We start from the raw sequence: 16,412 nt of genomic DNA, 5'->3' as shown, positions 1-16,412 counted from the left end.
AGAAAATCTGCCAGCACAGTTTTCAAATCCACTTGTCTCTGGTTCACTAGTTTGATTGTTTTTCACACATGCAGTTGGAGTAGCTTGTATTATAGCATAGAGGGAATGATTCTGACTCAGACGCAGCATCGATATCGGACGCAGTTGTACAATGTTTTTCGTCTGCACGTGTCTTGATTTTGGCCCTGATTCAGAGCCGGACGCTCTGACCAGAGCGCTCGCTCTGAATCAGGGCCCTCCTCCATTAAAATGGAGCGTCCTCCTGGACGCTCGTATAGCTGTGGGTCACCACCCACAGCATATACGAGCGTGCAAAAAGATGGTAGTGATGGTCTTGACCATCGCGACCATCGGACTTGCGAGGGAAACCCTGCGGTCAGGTTTCCCAGCCGCAAGCCCAGGAGTGATTTTGGCTCTATCAGAGCCAAAATCACTCCCACTGACATCACTAGTGATGTCAGTGGGGCCGGCTTCAGACGGTAGGCGTTCCCATGGGAACGCCTCCGTCTGGCAGGCACGCCCACCAAAGGGGGCGTGCTGTCAATCAACATCGACAGCACGCCCCCTTTGGTGCGAGACCCCGAGCGATGGAAAGCCCGTCGCTCGCCGGGTCTCGCGCATGCGCACGACGGGGCTCCCTCCGTCGTGCGCATGTGCAGTGGGGAACATCGACCCACTTGCGAGCGTACTGCCGCTCGCGAGTGGGTCTGAATGACCCCCTTTGTTTGTACAGAGCCGCAGTAAAGAAGCACCAAGTGGTATTTCAGTGTCCATATCAATAATCAGACCCATGGTTTCCCAGCAGAACATTGCCCAAATCATTACACTCCCTATAATGTTTCAGGTGTAAACTCCTTTAGACACCGGTCCCATTTTATAACTTGTACTTACTGTAGAGAGGTATTTCTATATCTGCAGTTACTCCTCTCATGGTATTACATGTCATTAATTTACTGTATCTGTGCTCCTGTAGTTATAGTAACCTTGGTATTATGTGCAATTATTACTCAGGAATACCTATACTCCTAGGTATTCTATTTACAGATGTGTCCATATATACATCTATCCTCCATGTGCTATGAGTCGCAATGTGTGTGCGTCGTGTGACTCGTATCACCGAGCGTCTTTTTGTGCGACCTTTTCCTTTAAATGATATGCGGCATGCCTGCAGTGCCTTGCAAAAGTATTCACCCCCTTTGCATTTTTCATGTTTTGTTGCCTCACAACCTGGAATTAAAATGAATTGTGAATGTAAGCTCTCACGAGCAGGGCCATCTACCCTCTTGTGCTTCTCCTTACTATAGTGTCATTTACTTCTTTCTCACCACTAGGGCACCTAACACTTGGTTGCTTATGCTCTGTTGCTTATCTGGGTGATATGGTCACTAATGTAGCAATATATATTATCCATGTCCTGTATTGTATTGTTCTGTAAGTCACTTGTATACAATTTGTTTTTGTACTTTGTAAGGCGCTGCGGAACACTTGTGGCGCCATATAAATAAATGCTAATAATAATAATAATAATAATAATTGTGTGAAGGTGTGCATCATTTCATTCACAGAACATACCTACAACTGTGAAGTTGTGTTTTTTTTATATTGTGAATCAAACAACATTTTGGACAACATAACAGAAAACTTCAGCGTGCAGAAGTATTCACCCCCCTAACGCCAGTACTTTGTTGAGCCACCTTTTTGCGGCAATTACAGCTGCAAGTCGCTTTGGATAAGTCTCTATGAGCTTGCCACATCTTGCTCATTCCTCAAGGCAAAACTGCTCCTGCTCCTTCATGTTGGATGGTTTCCGCTTGTGAACAGCAATCTTCAAGTCTGACCACAGATTCTCAATTGGATTGAGATCTGGGCTTTGACTAGGCCATTCCAACACATTTAAATATTTCCCCATTTAACCACTCAAGTGCTTCTTTAGCAGTATGCTTCGCGTCATTGTCCTGCTGGAAGGTGAACCTCCGTCCCAGTCTCAAATCACAGGCAGACTGAAACAGGTTTTGCTCAAGAATATCCCTGTATTTAGCACCATCCATCTTTCCCTCGACTCAAATCAGTTTCCCAGTCCCTGCTGCTGAAAAACATTCCCACAGCATGATGCTGCCACCACCAATGTTTCACTGTGGGGATGGTGTTCTTGGGGTGATGGAATGTGTTGAGTTTGCACCAGACATAGCGTTTTCCTTGGTGGCCGAAAAGTTCAATTTTAGTCTCATCTGACCAAAGCACCTTCCTCCATACATTTGGGAAGTCGCCCACATGCCTTTTGGCAAACTCAAATCGTCTCTTCTTATTTTTATCATTAAGCAATGGCTTTTTCCTGGCCACTCTTCCATAAAGCCCAGCTGTATGGAGTGTACGGCTTATTGTGGTCACATGCACAGATACACCAGTCTCTGCTGTGAAACTCTGCAGCTTCTTCATTGTTACCTTTGGTCTCTGTGCTTCCTCTCTGATTAATGCCCTCCTTGCCCGGTCTGTGAGATTTGGTGGGCCTCTCTTGGCAGGTTTGTTGTGGTACCATGTTCTTTCCATTTGATGATGATGGATTTGATGGTGCTCTGGGGGATCATCAAAGATTTGGACATTTTTTATGACTTGTTTGGAGAGCTCCTTGGTCTTCATGGTGTGACGCCTCTTGCTTAGTGGTGTTGCAGCCTCTGGGGCTTTTCCGAAAAGGTGTGTTTTTACTGACAGATCATGTGACACTTAGATTTCACACAGGTGGACTTCATTTCGCTAATTATGTGACTTCTGAAGGTAATTGGTTGCACCAGAACTTTTGAAGGGCTTCAGAGCAAATGGGGTGATTACATATGCACATGCCAATTTTCAAAATTTAAATTATAAAGATTCTTTTTTATATATTTTTTTCTCATTTCACTTCACCAAACTAGACTATTTTGTGCAGATACATCACATAAAATTCATATAAAAAAAAAAAAATTAATTACAGGATGAAATGTAACATAAAAGGTAAAAAGTCAAGGGGGGTGAATTTTTTTGCATGGCACTGTATATTCTGCGGTTATATCTCCATGTGAAATGCTACGTCACAGTGTCAGCGGCTGTGACACTGTAACGTAGCATTTCGCATGCAGATACACCCGCAGTATCACACAGAATATAGGCATGCCACATATCATTTTAATCAGCAGAAGCTGTCTGTGCATCCTATTCACGTCGCTTTGCGAAGAATATCAATTTTAAGGGGGAAACTTGAACAAAAAGATGCTCGGCGCTACGGCATAGCCCAACTAGAAGGCTGTTAAACTTACAAGGAGTCAAGATGTATGTGGACACATCTATACCTAAGTATGGGTACTGCTGTAAGTGGTAGTTTTAGAAATTACATTTTTCCAGCTCCAAACAAAAAGGGCAGCCGTGGATTTTGGCATCATTGATTATAATCTCTCCAAACACTACACGTAACTCATTGTTTTACTGCAACATTTCATAATTGGTGCTACGGTAGGTCAGAATTACGTATCTGATTCATGTCTTCAATCTGTTCCAAATGTTTACAGCTTCAGATTGATTCTGCGTGATATCGCTGATAACACTTAGCTGCAATTCCCTGTAGTAATATAACAAGGCTAGAAAGCACCAGGTGTTGGAAGCAAACTAGCCAGTTCTTTTTCCAACACCTAAATTAAAAGCTGATGGTCACACAGTGAAATGTTCCTTGGTTCAGATTTCACGTACTCAATTTTGACAATGATGTCATGCCATTAGGTAGCACATAGTAAAGGTAATTTGACTGGGCTGGAACGATAGCTTCTTCTTAACCAATTCAGCCCAAGTCTACATAAATGTACTATATGCATCATTAGTTTGTGCTTTAAATTGTTATCAACAAGTTTATGACGTCAACATAAATCTTACATAAGCCCTTATCAGTAAAACATACATGCCATGAAATGAAGGAATGTGAGTATAAATATATAAAATCTCCTTTTCTTGATAAGCCTATAAATCACACTGCTCTGCAGGCCAGGGCAAGGGTTTGTGTATACTAGCAACAGTGTCTCTTCATATTTTAATCAGCGAATCGGTTTTAGTTATGCGCAATCCCCCCTTCCCCTGTTCTTGATTATGGGAACTGTGTCTATTGCTTGATTATTTTTGTTGAAACTCATTTGTGATTAACTTTTTAAACGTAACATGTTTTCGTTGGATTGCATTACAAGCTACACTTCATTCCTCTCAATGGAAGTGATGTTAAACTAGATCAGCCTCCACAACAAGTGTTGATAGGTGATAAGATTAGTCTGGCATAGTCCAACCTCAAAAAAGTCCATGACTATAATACATATATGAACCTGAAGCTGGGTACACACTGTGCCGACGGATCCGCCGACACAGTGGCTGATTAAGGTAAGCTATATAGAGTTATCGATCAGCCGCTCGATGTGTGTTCCCTGACATCACAACTTGTTGGGCATTTGAATTTGTCCACCCAGTTGAGCTGTCAGTCACCGGTGGTCCCTACAGCCAGTGTACACACAACCAGATGCTCCTATATGTCTGCAGATATATCGCCCATCTGCTGTACTGCAGAGTAGATGCATATTTTTATGAACTACGTCATTCACAGACATATCGGGGTGCTCACTTGCCGACGTGCTCGCAATAAATCATCTGCTTCTCTCAACATGCCTCCAATCATACTTGCCGACATTCAGCTCCCTCCTTCTGGGCGGGAGCTGAATGCCCGCGTACAGCGGGGGCTGTGGCCAGGCAATGACCCCTCATTGGGGCGTGACCACACGATCGCGTCATCGTGGCCCCGCTTCCTCTTCACAATGTCGAAATTAAGGGCATTGTGAAGCAGGGGGCGGGGCCACGATGACGCGATTCAGCGCAAATTGCGTCATTCACGCCCCTCACCTCCTCTGCTGCGGGGGTTTCTATTAGTGGTCTGGGGGGGCAGGCGACAGCCGGGAAGCTTGCCTGCCTTTCCGGGGGGGTCAGAAGCGGCACCCGATATTCGGGAGGCTCCTGACCAAATTGGGAGGGTAGGCAAGCCTGCCTCCAATGCTCCCATAAGCCACAACCTCTCTGTCTTCTTTTTAGCCAATCCCCTGTTGCCTCCCAGTCACCGCCCAGTAACACCAATACAATTCCAATACACTTCTACCATGCGTTTAAATCTGTACTGCAACTCTGTACAAACAAACTTATGATGTATGTGCGTTGTAACTCAGACACATGAGCAGACAAGAAAACATTGCTCTAATGCATCAGATATCGCTGCAGCATCCAACTATGAATCAGCCCCTAAAACATTAATGCATAAGTATTTGCTAAAAAGTTATATAATCATAATCATACAAAAATGACATGCAGGTAATTGTAACATGCTTAATAGCAATTTAAAATATGCAATATATTTATATTAATATGTAAAGCGTATGTGTTAATTTATAAACATTCTTATTATAGTAGTTAGAAGTTGAGCTGTCTTCCTTATGTACAATCCTGTTGCTGCGTTTCAAATAATTAAATGATGATAAGTGTAGTTACTTTTGTAATTGCCTTTACATTTCTCTGGTGAAAGCTATAGAGAACGGGGACGTTATCCTATCTACCTTTCACTTGTGCAAAATTCCACATTCAGGAGAGAATAAAATAATAAAAATATTATGAGCAAATGATATGTTGGTAATTCTTATTGCATTATCGTATCTAAAAGGTTATTAGCTTGATGTACCAAGTTAAAAAAAATCAGTCAACAGTGCTTAATATCCAGTTTTAGGAGTAATTTGATGTCAGTCTTGGGAATAGGTTTTACATGTAGGTGTAATTTGCTTAAGGTGATGATGTAAAAGTCACATGATTTATCGTCCTATTAGGTATCCCAAGGATCTTCCGTTCAGTACGAGGAGAGCCCCCCATCATCACAGTCAGAAGAAATGCTCCCTTCTGGTAATGAGGACCTGTTACAATGGGCCATGAATAAGTATGGAGCTGTCACTTCTTTCACAGAAGTCAAAATGACCAAATATATTCACATTAAAGTGGGTGAAGGTATGTTATGTTTTCTATTGTAGGTGTTGTCCTGTTTTGTAGTTTACCTAATTAAAGAGGTGAGGGAGGAATTGTATGTAGTATTCCTGGATGTTTTACAGAGTTATACAGAATTTCTTTGGGTCATATCACAGCAGAATTTTTTAGCATTGTTTGTGCTTGATTACCTTTCATTAACGGAATATATAAGTGGTCCTGCTTTGACAACAAAGTGTTCCAGGATGCAGTAGGTGTCTGTCGCTGGATCAATCTACTCTCTTAACTGCATTAGCCAGCTAGTAGTAATAATGTTATCACTAATCTAGGCAACCGACCAGCACAATCTGGGTCTCAGTGTGACATGTTCAGTATGTGGACGTCTCCTTGACGCTCTTCCCAGGGATCGATTTACTAAGGGGAGGTACATCAAAAGCATCTGACCATTGGCGGCTTTGACCGATCATTTTAAACCGCCCCACTTGAAATTAATGCTAAACCAGACGCACTGATGATCAGCGTCTTTGATAAACCGCCCCTTAGTAAATCTACCCACTAATCTAAAGTTAGTCATGGACTGAGCAATTGTCGTTCTAACTTGCCGGCTAAACGGCAGGTTGGAACAATAATCGCTGAGTGTATGGTAGCAAATAGTTATCTGCCGTTAATGTGAATACACTAAAAAAAGGCCAAAAACAGTTGTTCACAACTAGTTTGGTTTCCACACATGTTGGATTTAGCCAACCTCCAACCAGCCTGCCTTGCTTGTTTATGGACCAGCTGCAGTGCTATAGGCTGATGTTGTAACTCCTTCAAACACACACTACTCCTATTTTATACAGTCACCGTAATAAATCAGTGTTACCCTAAAAATGGCATTTGCTCTTTGTAAATTACCCATTGTGTGTTATTATTATAATATTTATAGTATTTACACCAAATGAAGTTAAAACATTTTAATGCTGTTTTATTGCAGCAACATTTTAATCAGATTACCCAGATAATGTTGACATAAAGCAAGCTACTGTAAGTAGTTAATGCCACAATTGTACATTGCAAAGGATAATGCTGTTCATGAGCCTAAAATATATGTGTTGTGTACTTTGTAGCTGGACACGGCATACGATTTGGTTTTGTGATGTTACAGGGCCCCAAGATTCATCCTACTGAATGCAAAAATATTATTATTACTCATTCACTTATGTGAAATTTTTTGGGGGATGGGGCTTAATTGTGTCCCAAATCATCCCTAGGCCAGCAGCAATACTTTGGAGGTTGGGGAAAACCAGTTACTTAGCAGCGGTTCAGTAACTGCAACTTCATTAGCCAGAAGTTCTAAAACAAATCAGATTAATTTGTATTTGTACAGTATGTATTGGACCCATGAGAAAAATATCGAATATCGCTTCTCAGCATTTTTGTGTTCCTCATAGGACAGTTACTAAGGAACAAACTAAAATTAACTGAAAAGTTTGTGTTTTTATTTTTAATAAAAAAATTTTTTTTCTTCACAGACAAAATGTTTCCTGCAACATGCCGAATAGCAAAGACGTTTCTGTCTTTGAATTATCTTGCTCGCTATGTGCACCCTCAGCCTGCTATGGGCTGTATTCTAGAGGCCAGAGAAGAGAGAGATGTTTACATCATTGAGCTTGGTTCTCCAAGTTCCAGGTAAAATACGATGGCTGAAATGTATTTTTATGTACAACTTGCCTTTTTACATACAAGACTGAATCATTAAGTGTAATTGTTTTTTGTTGTTGTGGGCAACACGGGTGGGTAGTGGTTAACATTACAGCCTCACAGCACTCAGGTCATGAGTTCAACTCAAGGTTTAGCTGTGTGGAGTTTGCACGTTCTCTCCATGTTTGTATGGACTTTATCCAAGTGCTCCAGATTCCTCCCACACTTCAGAAAGGTTTGCGTACATTTTTGATGGTTACTGATTGGCGCATGCGCAGGGTCTGTTACTGTACATGTGTGCGATCAGTGTCTGCGAGATCGCTCACAATGCCCCCAAGCCGCAGCAGATCTCCTGGCCCCTGCAGAGAAGTTCCGGTGGCCAGTCTGAGTAAGCTTAGGCTTACTCGGATGGCCAATGGCTGTGACCATCGCGACCGATAATCCCAGATCTGCGATGCCGGCAGGAGGCGTCTTTTTTCCTTAGACACCTCCTGCTGTATTAGCATAATAGCTGTAAGACCTTAAACTGTAATCTCCAATGGAGTGGGCCTGATATGAATGACATACATTATCTGTACAGCACTGAGTAAATTGGTGGCGCTAATAATAATAATACACACATGACAACCATTTTGCCGGCTGAACTAATATTAAACATACCAAATCTCTATGCACTAGTGACATTACTAGGGCATGAGGCACGAAGTACCATCTCATGAATTTTACTTCAGCCCACAACATAACTGCAATTCCAATCATTGTACATTTTGTTTTAGATCAGATGTACTAAAATCACATTACAAAAAATAATAATTTTTCTACAACTATATATCTTAGCCTTGGTGGCGTTGAGATATATGCTCATATGAGATATATGCTCATATGAGACATATGCTTTTAATTTCCAGGACATATCACAGTGCCAAAATCTAATTGCCATTGGAAGTGAAATCTGAGGTACCAGGCAGCTGGCTGTTTTGGCGCATGATACACCCTGTATATTTTTAGGCTCTAGTATTATAACCGTTCTGGTTTTCTGTGCTTTGAATGAAATTCCTTCAATATTTTTTTAAAAGTTACCATGGATTGAAACTTGGCTATTTTTGTGTAATGACAGTTCTAAGCGCCAGAACTTCTAACTTCCTGTAGTGCTGAATTGGATGTATTATAATGAAGAACTTATTTCCCCAAAGCAAGTACTACATCAACAATCATACATGTGGAACGTTCTTCAATAAAGGATTCAGCTCAATTAACTCATCAACTAGCTCCGATGTCTGATGCCTCTTCCATTAAATTTGCTGCATGGTACATCTCATAACGGCAACCAAAGTCGCCTCCATCTGTACCAATATTACCATTGCAGTGCTACTGTGTGCTTCACAAAAATCAAAGGCAACATCTCTATGTGGTCTATAGCATAGTGATACATTTTCACTCACACTCCAAACATTTCTTTAACTAGTATATTGGATCATGCAGTGCTGCATCTGCTCCTCCTGACCTCACCTACCCCCAGCTCTGACCTTTGCCCAACACACGCCCCTTTCCGGCACCCCCTATACACGCACAACCTCACCCTACTATTTACTTCGTTCGCAGCATCCGTTTCTCTTCTCCTAGGTCTGACCCATCTCCCTAGCAGTGGGAGCCATTGGGACGCGTGTCCACTGAGATGATACAGCCCGTTGGAAATTATTATAGCTCCACTAAATTATGCAACACAGAACAGAAAAAGTTCAATAATCAACATCAGCGTTATTAAAACAGAGTGAGGTTATTTTTTTTAAATCAAGGATATCTCATTCTTTTACCAGCCAATGTACAAGGTTTGGATTAGCCGAGAGCTGTTTAAGCATGAGGCTATTTAAGAGTCCTCATTTTTTGTGATTGTTAAGGTTAGTAACCTGTTTGCTAGGCAGATTCAGTGGTTTTTTTTATGTGCTATCAGAGCACGTGGTGAAATGGTCCTTGTGGGGCACTTGCCCTTTTGAAGGACGGCTGGTGTGCCCCACCCATGCAATGGGCGTTTCCTTCCAGGAGCATCCGTACTGTGCCATAGTAAAGGGTGGTGAGTCCGTCGCAGTGCAGGTTACACCTATATACAGGGGGGAGAGTATTAGTCGCCCCCATTTTAATGGATTTAATTGGCTAGAACTGGGTTTGGTAGCGTATTCTTTACCACCCTTTAAGAATTAAAATCTGGTCATCCAATTAATAAAGCTGTGACCTTAATCCAATGCACTGGTGTCTGTGTGTTTATTCTTAGTTTATAAGTTATCTTAACCACTTGCCTGGCATGGCTGCAGCAGATGCGACCACTCCAGGCTGGGCTTTCCCAGACATGGTCGCATCTGATGCAACCAGTCAGAAACGCCCACTAGGAGGACGCAAGAAACTAATCTTCCCGCAGTCGCGGCTCCCCCTCCTTTGTGTCCCGATCACTGCTGGCCACAGTGATCGGGACCCAGCGGTACCCTCCTCCCAGCGGGGCTGCAAATGCAGCCGTGACTTCCACTGAAGCATCAGCTGCTAATGTGGTTAGCAGTGATCAGGAAGCTGGCTTCATTCCCTATCGGCGTGGGTTCAAAGGAAGCATTAGTCACGGCTACTAGCAGTCACCGCGACTACTGCGCTATTTCCAGCCAGCGACACCTACATCCCAGCGCGCACTTGAGTGACAGCAGCAGCCGCACCTCCTAGTATCAGCTGCGCTGCTTCCTGCCCCCGGGACCTCCCTCCCCTTCCTTTTGTGCCGGCTACTCTGCTGCTGCTGTGTCTGCACTAGAAGCAGACAGCAGCTTTAGCAGCTCCGCCTCTCCCTCCATGTTCCCAATCACTGCTGGCCACAGTGATCGGGCATTGTGTATATACAGTTGTGTATATATATATATATATATATATAGATAAATGATGTATACACACAAAATATATACATACACACACATACCTGTTCCTCGTTCCGTCCACCCCAGCTAGCAGGTTTTTTTAAAACTATAAAGTTTTTTTTTTTTTCACAAACGTTCCCAAAAATTTTATTTTATTTTTTTATTATCACATTATGTAATTAATAGCTATTTCAACATGATTTTAAATTTTTGTTAAAAAAAATCCTTATTGAATTAAGTTTAAATAGCTATTAACATAATTTGCTAATAAAAATATCAACTATTTCGGAGCGGTTTTTGGAAGAAAAATGGTTAAGGTTGTGTTACAAGGGTAAATTACAATAAAGCAATGGAAAACTTATTAGACCAGTTTGGTTGGTACATGATTTTATTTTATTTGGAGAAAACTTTAATGTTTAATTGGTTGAGCAGCTGCTTGTGTAGAATATGTTGACCTGTAATGGTTATAACCAATCAGCTCTCATTCTGTCATTATTTTCCATATCTAGTTCATACCAGGTTGACATTATCATTGACATCAGTCCACGGCATCCAGATATCGAACTTGTCAAAAGTCTTGTACTTATTCTTAAGTGTACAGAAGCCGTCAACTGGGTTATTAGGAGTCACAACATCGCAGGCAAATTGGAAGTTCTGGTATGTTAACTAATATCTCTAATGCTGATACAGATGTACCGTACTAAGAGTACAGTATTTATCTTATATATACATGTATCAACTTCAAGTGAGTACAGGAGTACTAGTTGTAGTAATTGGTTGTACTTTAAAGTGAAAAAAAAATACATATACTGTACATGTAAATATAATTGTATTAATTATAACTAGACAAATACACAACATTTTAATTGTATGTTTATTTGTTTTGTTTTTTTTTGCTTTGTGTTTTTTTAAATAACATCATATTTGGAGGCTGAAGTTTAGCAATATTGCTTTTTGTACCATAATTATATTATATTTGTTCTTAATAGTCTCCCTAGATTGTTCTTTAGGTCAATTTTTTGTACTTTATAGATTCACTTTATTCCAGTTGTCAGTTGATAGATTACAGCTTATATAAATGTATTCAGGGTTTTGGCAAGAAACACGCAAATAGTAATTCTTGTAACCATAAATGGTAAAAGCTAAATACTTACAACATACGTGACAAATACACTATGGCAATTTTTTCATTCTCCTTTTTCATTATTTGATTTATATTATTCTTTTCTGTGTTTTTTTCCCCCCTATCTGTACCTCCTGACCTGGTGAAGGGCATAACGTTTGTGTCTGCTATAACACAGACTAAATGATTAAATGATTGATTTGGTCAGAAGGCGTATTGCGTAATACCACTTGTAAGCATAATTTTAGGGCTATAGTTACCTGTCTTTTGTATGACTGATAAATCCTGGGGATTATTAGCCTAGAGGTCAGGAATTTCCCGACACATTAAACAATAAAATGGAAACAGTTATATACTGTGACCCTGACCACAATGAAAAGAGCTTGCTTCCTATACTTGTTGACAGATTGCTAACATTTCACTTACAATAACATACATTCTAACACCTTGCAGGACTGAACTTATCTGGAGTGCTGGTGTATCTCTAGTTTACTTTATTTATAGACTACTAAATTTAGTTTATAAATCCTAGTTCTTTAATTCTTATCGTGACCGCTAATTGATTTGATCTTAAATAATTTGTGTTTGGTGCAATGTAAAGTATGTAATCCTCACATAAAGCTACATAGATAGTAGACAAGATCAAAATATACAAGTGTACCCAGCCTTCCTGGCCTTGGGATCTGCATTTGGAAATTCAGTCTGTGTCTAGTGTGGTGGGATTGTGCGTTGAACTGTAAGTGTGCATACCATAAAGTCACTACAAAGTCCATCCTGTTACCACAATAGGAACCTCCTTCACTAATTTAAAGTTTTCTTATGAACACTGATCACTTATGTCTTATGTCTCAGCCTCATTTACTATATATCCCAAATTAATTCAGAAACTAGGGGGATATCCACACTATCTTCTCTTGTTCTTTTTGCCTTTCCTTTCTTTCGCCATTCCAACCCCCCCCCCAACCATTCCCTATTGTCTTGATGTTATTGTTTTTATTTTAATATTAAAGTCTTTTTATTATATACGAAGATGTCTTTGTTTTTCAGTGGATTCACTGATGATGTTTTTTCCAGATGTTTCACAGAGTTTAATATATAATCCAGGGTATCTGCATTTTCTGATGTTCTTTCTATGAAGGTCCTGTTTCTGAAAATATGAGTTCTGCTTATTTTCCTTTGCTAAACTATATATTTTGCACTAAAAAGAAAGATAAAATACAAAAAGTCTAAACATAACCTTTCAACTTTTATCTGCACAATACTTCCCTATTCAAAGAATCTGACGTTACTGACGGTAACAGCAACGTTAACGCTGGCGACAATCCTTTATAACTGTTGGCAGTAGGATTTTTAGTAGGCCTTTGTTAAATTGTTCCCTAAGTGAGATATACAGTAGACCTTAATAAAATAATAACAATCTAGTTACATAGAATATAGAAAGTCTCTAAAATATATTCATCTTGTCACTTATTCTGCTTCTTAAAAAAGAAAAAAAAAACCTGAAAAATTAAATTTTGCTAAATTTTAAGGCAAATTCGCCATGGTAGCATTCGCAGCTCTGGTGTTTTTCTGTTTTCCGAAACAAACGTTTTGTTGTTTTACTAATCAAAATCTCTTTGTGCATCTTATGGAGACAAAGTTTGTGAAACCTTTCGCTGAACCACACTTTAAGCGGAGGATCAACAAATTTCTGGAGAAACACCTCCTCAACATCACACCAGAGGAGCTGGATGTCCTCCTCACCGACCTGATTTCATTTTGGAGACCAGAATTCGGCCCTTTCCAGCGTCTAAAGGAGGACTTCATAAGGGTGGGGCATGGGAAACCGGCAGTCGGGATGCCGGCTGTCAAAAGACCAACAGCAGTATTCCGATGCTGAGAATCCAGAGTAAGTATACTAACCGTCTACCCTTCACCCTTAACCCTCACCCTCCCTTCTTGCATCCTAACCCTCTGCCCCCCCGCACTCTAACCCCCTTCCTCCCCATTAGTGCCTAAACCTAACCCTCCCCCCTTAGTGCCTTATCCTAACTCCACCCAGTGGTGCCTAAACCTAGCCCCCCCTGCCTGCAGCCTAACCCTAACCTGCCCCCTGGCGCAGTCTAGCCCTTATACCCCCATGGTGCCTAAACCTAACCTCCCCCCATGGATACAAGTTAACCCAACTCACTATACTTATGTTCGGAATGCCGACTGTCGGGATGCCGGCTGTTGGGATTCCGGTGTCGACATCTCAACTGATGTCGGGATTCCGGTGCCAGTATCCTGGCTGCGGGACGGGATTTCGACCGCTGGCGGTAATAGGACTTCATCCCCTTCATAGATATATGCGTGAATGCAACATCGTACTGGATTTTTGAGGGGAATGATGACCCTGAATTTGTGAAGATGGTGCTGAAGAAGACCAAACAGTACATGAATGACTTTGCCTACAGACCCTTTAAAAAAGTATTTGGGTCACCCAGCTGGACAGAAGGAACACCTTTACAATTGGCTGTTCGATACAAGAAAGTTGAAGCATTCAAGTATCTGCTGCAGTATAGGGGGCTGGAAGAGGAAAAGTGTCCAGTTGGCATTCTCACCAAAATTCTCAGCCAAGATGGATCATTCATTCATGTTGCTGATGAAGTGAAGTGAAGTGCCAGGGTGCTCCCATCTATTCCTGTCACTGAATTAGAGGCAATAACGCTTTACTCACTTCTCATCATTCCCAACTGGCAAGACTACATCCCACCAACCAGAAACAGAGTTCCCTGCAAGCTGGCTCGTCTGTGCAAGTAACAGATACGGGAGCAAATGCTGCAGATGGAACAAATGACAGACGGAATATCGACCTGGAGATCCTGCACACTCTGAAAGGGTATTTAAATCTGGAATAATAACATCTGATGCCGATGATGTGAGCAGGACATTTGCTGGAGTCACCCTGCATCAGCCCTGGTTACAGTGCTCCGAACATGGGGGATTATACAGCTTCTCCTTTAGGTGCAGAGCATCTTGCATCATGGTCTTAGCCCCCATCACCGGGACCGGCGGTGTCACATCAGCATCTGCATCTGATTCTGTCTGCAGTGATCTGCACTCACAGAGTTCATCGGCATCAGTATCCAGTAACTTGCACCAGCAGTACATACCATATCAAGCACTTATCCAGCTACCTGTATACAAGTGCATCCTGCATTCATCTCTAGCATTAATCATCTGTGCTGTGCTGCACTGCGCACTTAATCCAGCAGGTGTCCCATTATGCACTGGAGTTTCATCTAAGTCCTGCCCTCAGCACTATGCAACGCTTCAAGATCTATTCTCCTACAGGCTGTCACTGGTACTACAGGCACTCTATTGTGGTCACTTCTACTACCTGTTTCCAATTGGTAGCTCTGAGTACAATATACAGATAGACTATATTAATTCTGTCCATACACAATAAATACTGATAATGTACCGTATGTCTTAAATGTCTTATGTCTTAACCACATTTACGATATATCCTAAATTAATTCATAGGGGGGCATCTGGACTATTTTTATTACTAATAATTCAGGGGTGTATGCACTGCCGATGTTGGACTTAGTTGAGCGATTTTTTGCTACTTCTCATGCGCCTAATGTCGCACCGCGCACGTGTCTGATTGGCTCCATACAGAGTCGCATGTGCAATTTCAGGCGCTTGCTGGTAGAAGTGTATTGGAAATGTAGTGGGCTTTCCTGGGCGGTGACAGGGAGGTGTCAGCGCATGCACAGAGATGGGTCATCTTATGGGGTGTCCAGGGCGTGATGGTGAAAGTGGATGTGCACATAGATGTTCATCTGCTCACAAAGGCGGCCATACTTGGATGAAGAAACTGCAGCTGCCATAGGGCTGGTGCAAGTTCTGATAGTGCGACTGCTGGTGGCGTCTAAGGACTCACCAATCGGTATTACTGCATGTGCAGACGCTAACAGTATTTGCACATTCGGCCGCACGGATGTACACATTACGTTGCAGATGGGCGGCTGCCAATAGAGGCTGCTGCATGTGCTTCTGTGTCCATCTCCGTATCAGGCCCAATGTGTCACTTGTTTGCATGGAAGTCATTGGTTGAAATGTGTATTATTCCAGGTAACTACATCTGAATGGAGCTAAAGACAAAATTCAAGTCCTTTGGGGGAAGTAAATTCATGTGTGACCATTGGCTAATGCCTCACTTATTACACCTTCTTCACATCTCATTTAAATAATCTTGACCTGCAAAATAAATAATTTTTGGTACATAACTAGGTGCATAATGCGCCCAGGGCCCACTGTGTAAGAATACACTGCATCTGCTCAGCCCTCGCATCACATTTCTGCATCAATACAGACAGCACCATCATGTCTCCCAGATCAGAGTGCTACCCGGTATATCAGGTGATGTCACACAAATGTAGACACAAATGGCATGGAAGTGCTTAGCACATTCATAAATTACATTTTGGGTGGAATGTACTAAGCATCGCATGCGCCATGCGGTAACATCCGCCTGTCTTCAGGTACATACCGCAGTTCATTACAGCGGTACATACCTAGAATATCGCAAAGGACAGCACTCCCGATAATGGCTCCGGTCAGAGGGACTTCCAGGTTTAGCACCCAGAAGTCCCTCTGCCGTCCTTCTGCGTATGCGCAGGAGGCTGCAGGGGTGATGGGAAGGATTCGATCCCTCCCAAGGAAGAGCATCC

The 16,412-nt window shown here is 41.8% G+C and overlaps 1 protein-coding gene and 1 pseudogene across 3 annotated transcripts in view; both read left to right on the top strand.

Annotated features, from left to right (window-relative positions):
• TGFBR3 (transforming growth factor beta receptor 3) overlaps positions 1 to 16,412 on the top strand; it is a 235,682-nt gene that overhangs the window by 148,503 nt on the left and 70,767 nt on the right. For all 3 annotated transcript variants that reach the window (XM_088444889.1, XM_088444886.1, XM_088444888.1), the window contains exons 5-7: positions 5,868 to 6,042; positions 7,533 to 7,689; positions 11,099 to 11,246. In XM_088444889.1, coding sequence (XP_088301015.1) covers positions 5,868 to 6,042; positions 7,533 to 7,689; positions 11,099 to 11,246 — 480 coding nt within the window. The remainder of the gene's footprint in view (positions 1 to 5,867; positions 6,043 to 7,532; positions 7,690 to 11,098; positions 11,247 to 16,412) is intronic.
• On the top strand, positions 13,585 to 14,493 carry LOC148508218 (ankyrin repeat and SOCS box protein 17-like; annotated as a pseudogene).

Source organism: Taudactylus pleione, unplaced genomic scaffold (assembly GCF_031769625.1).
Source record: "Taudactylus pleione unplaced genomic scaffold, aTauple2 ptg000373l, whole genome shotgun sequence".
NCBI classification, from domain to species: domain Eukaryota; kingdom Metazoa; phylum Chordata; class Amphibia; order Anura; family Myobatrachidae; genus Taudactylus; species Taudactylus pleione.
Note: the sequence above shows the minus strand (reverse complement) of the source record. Positions and strands in the feature narration are given on the sequence as shown.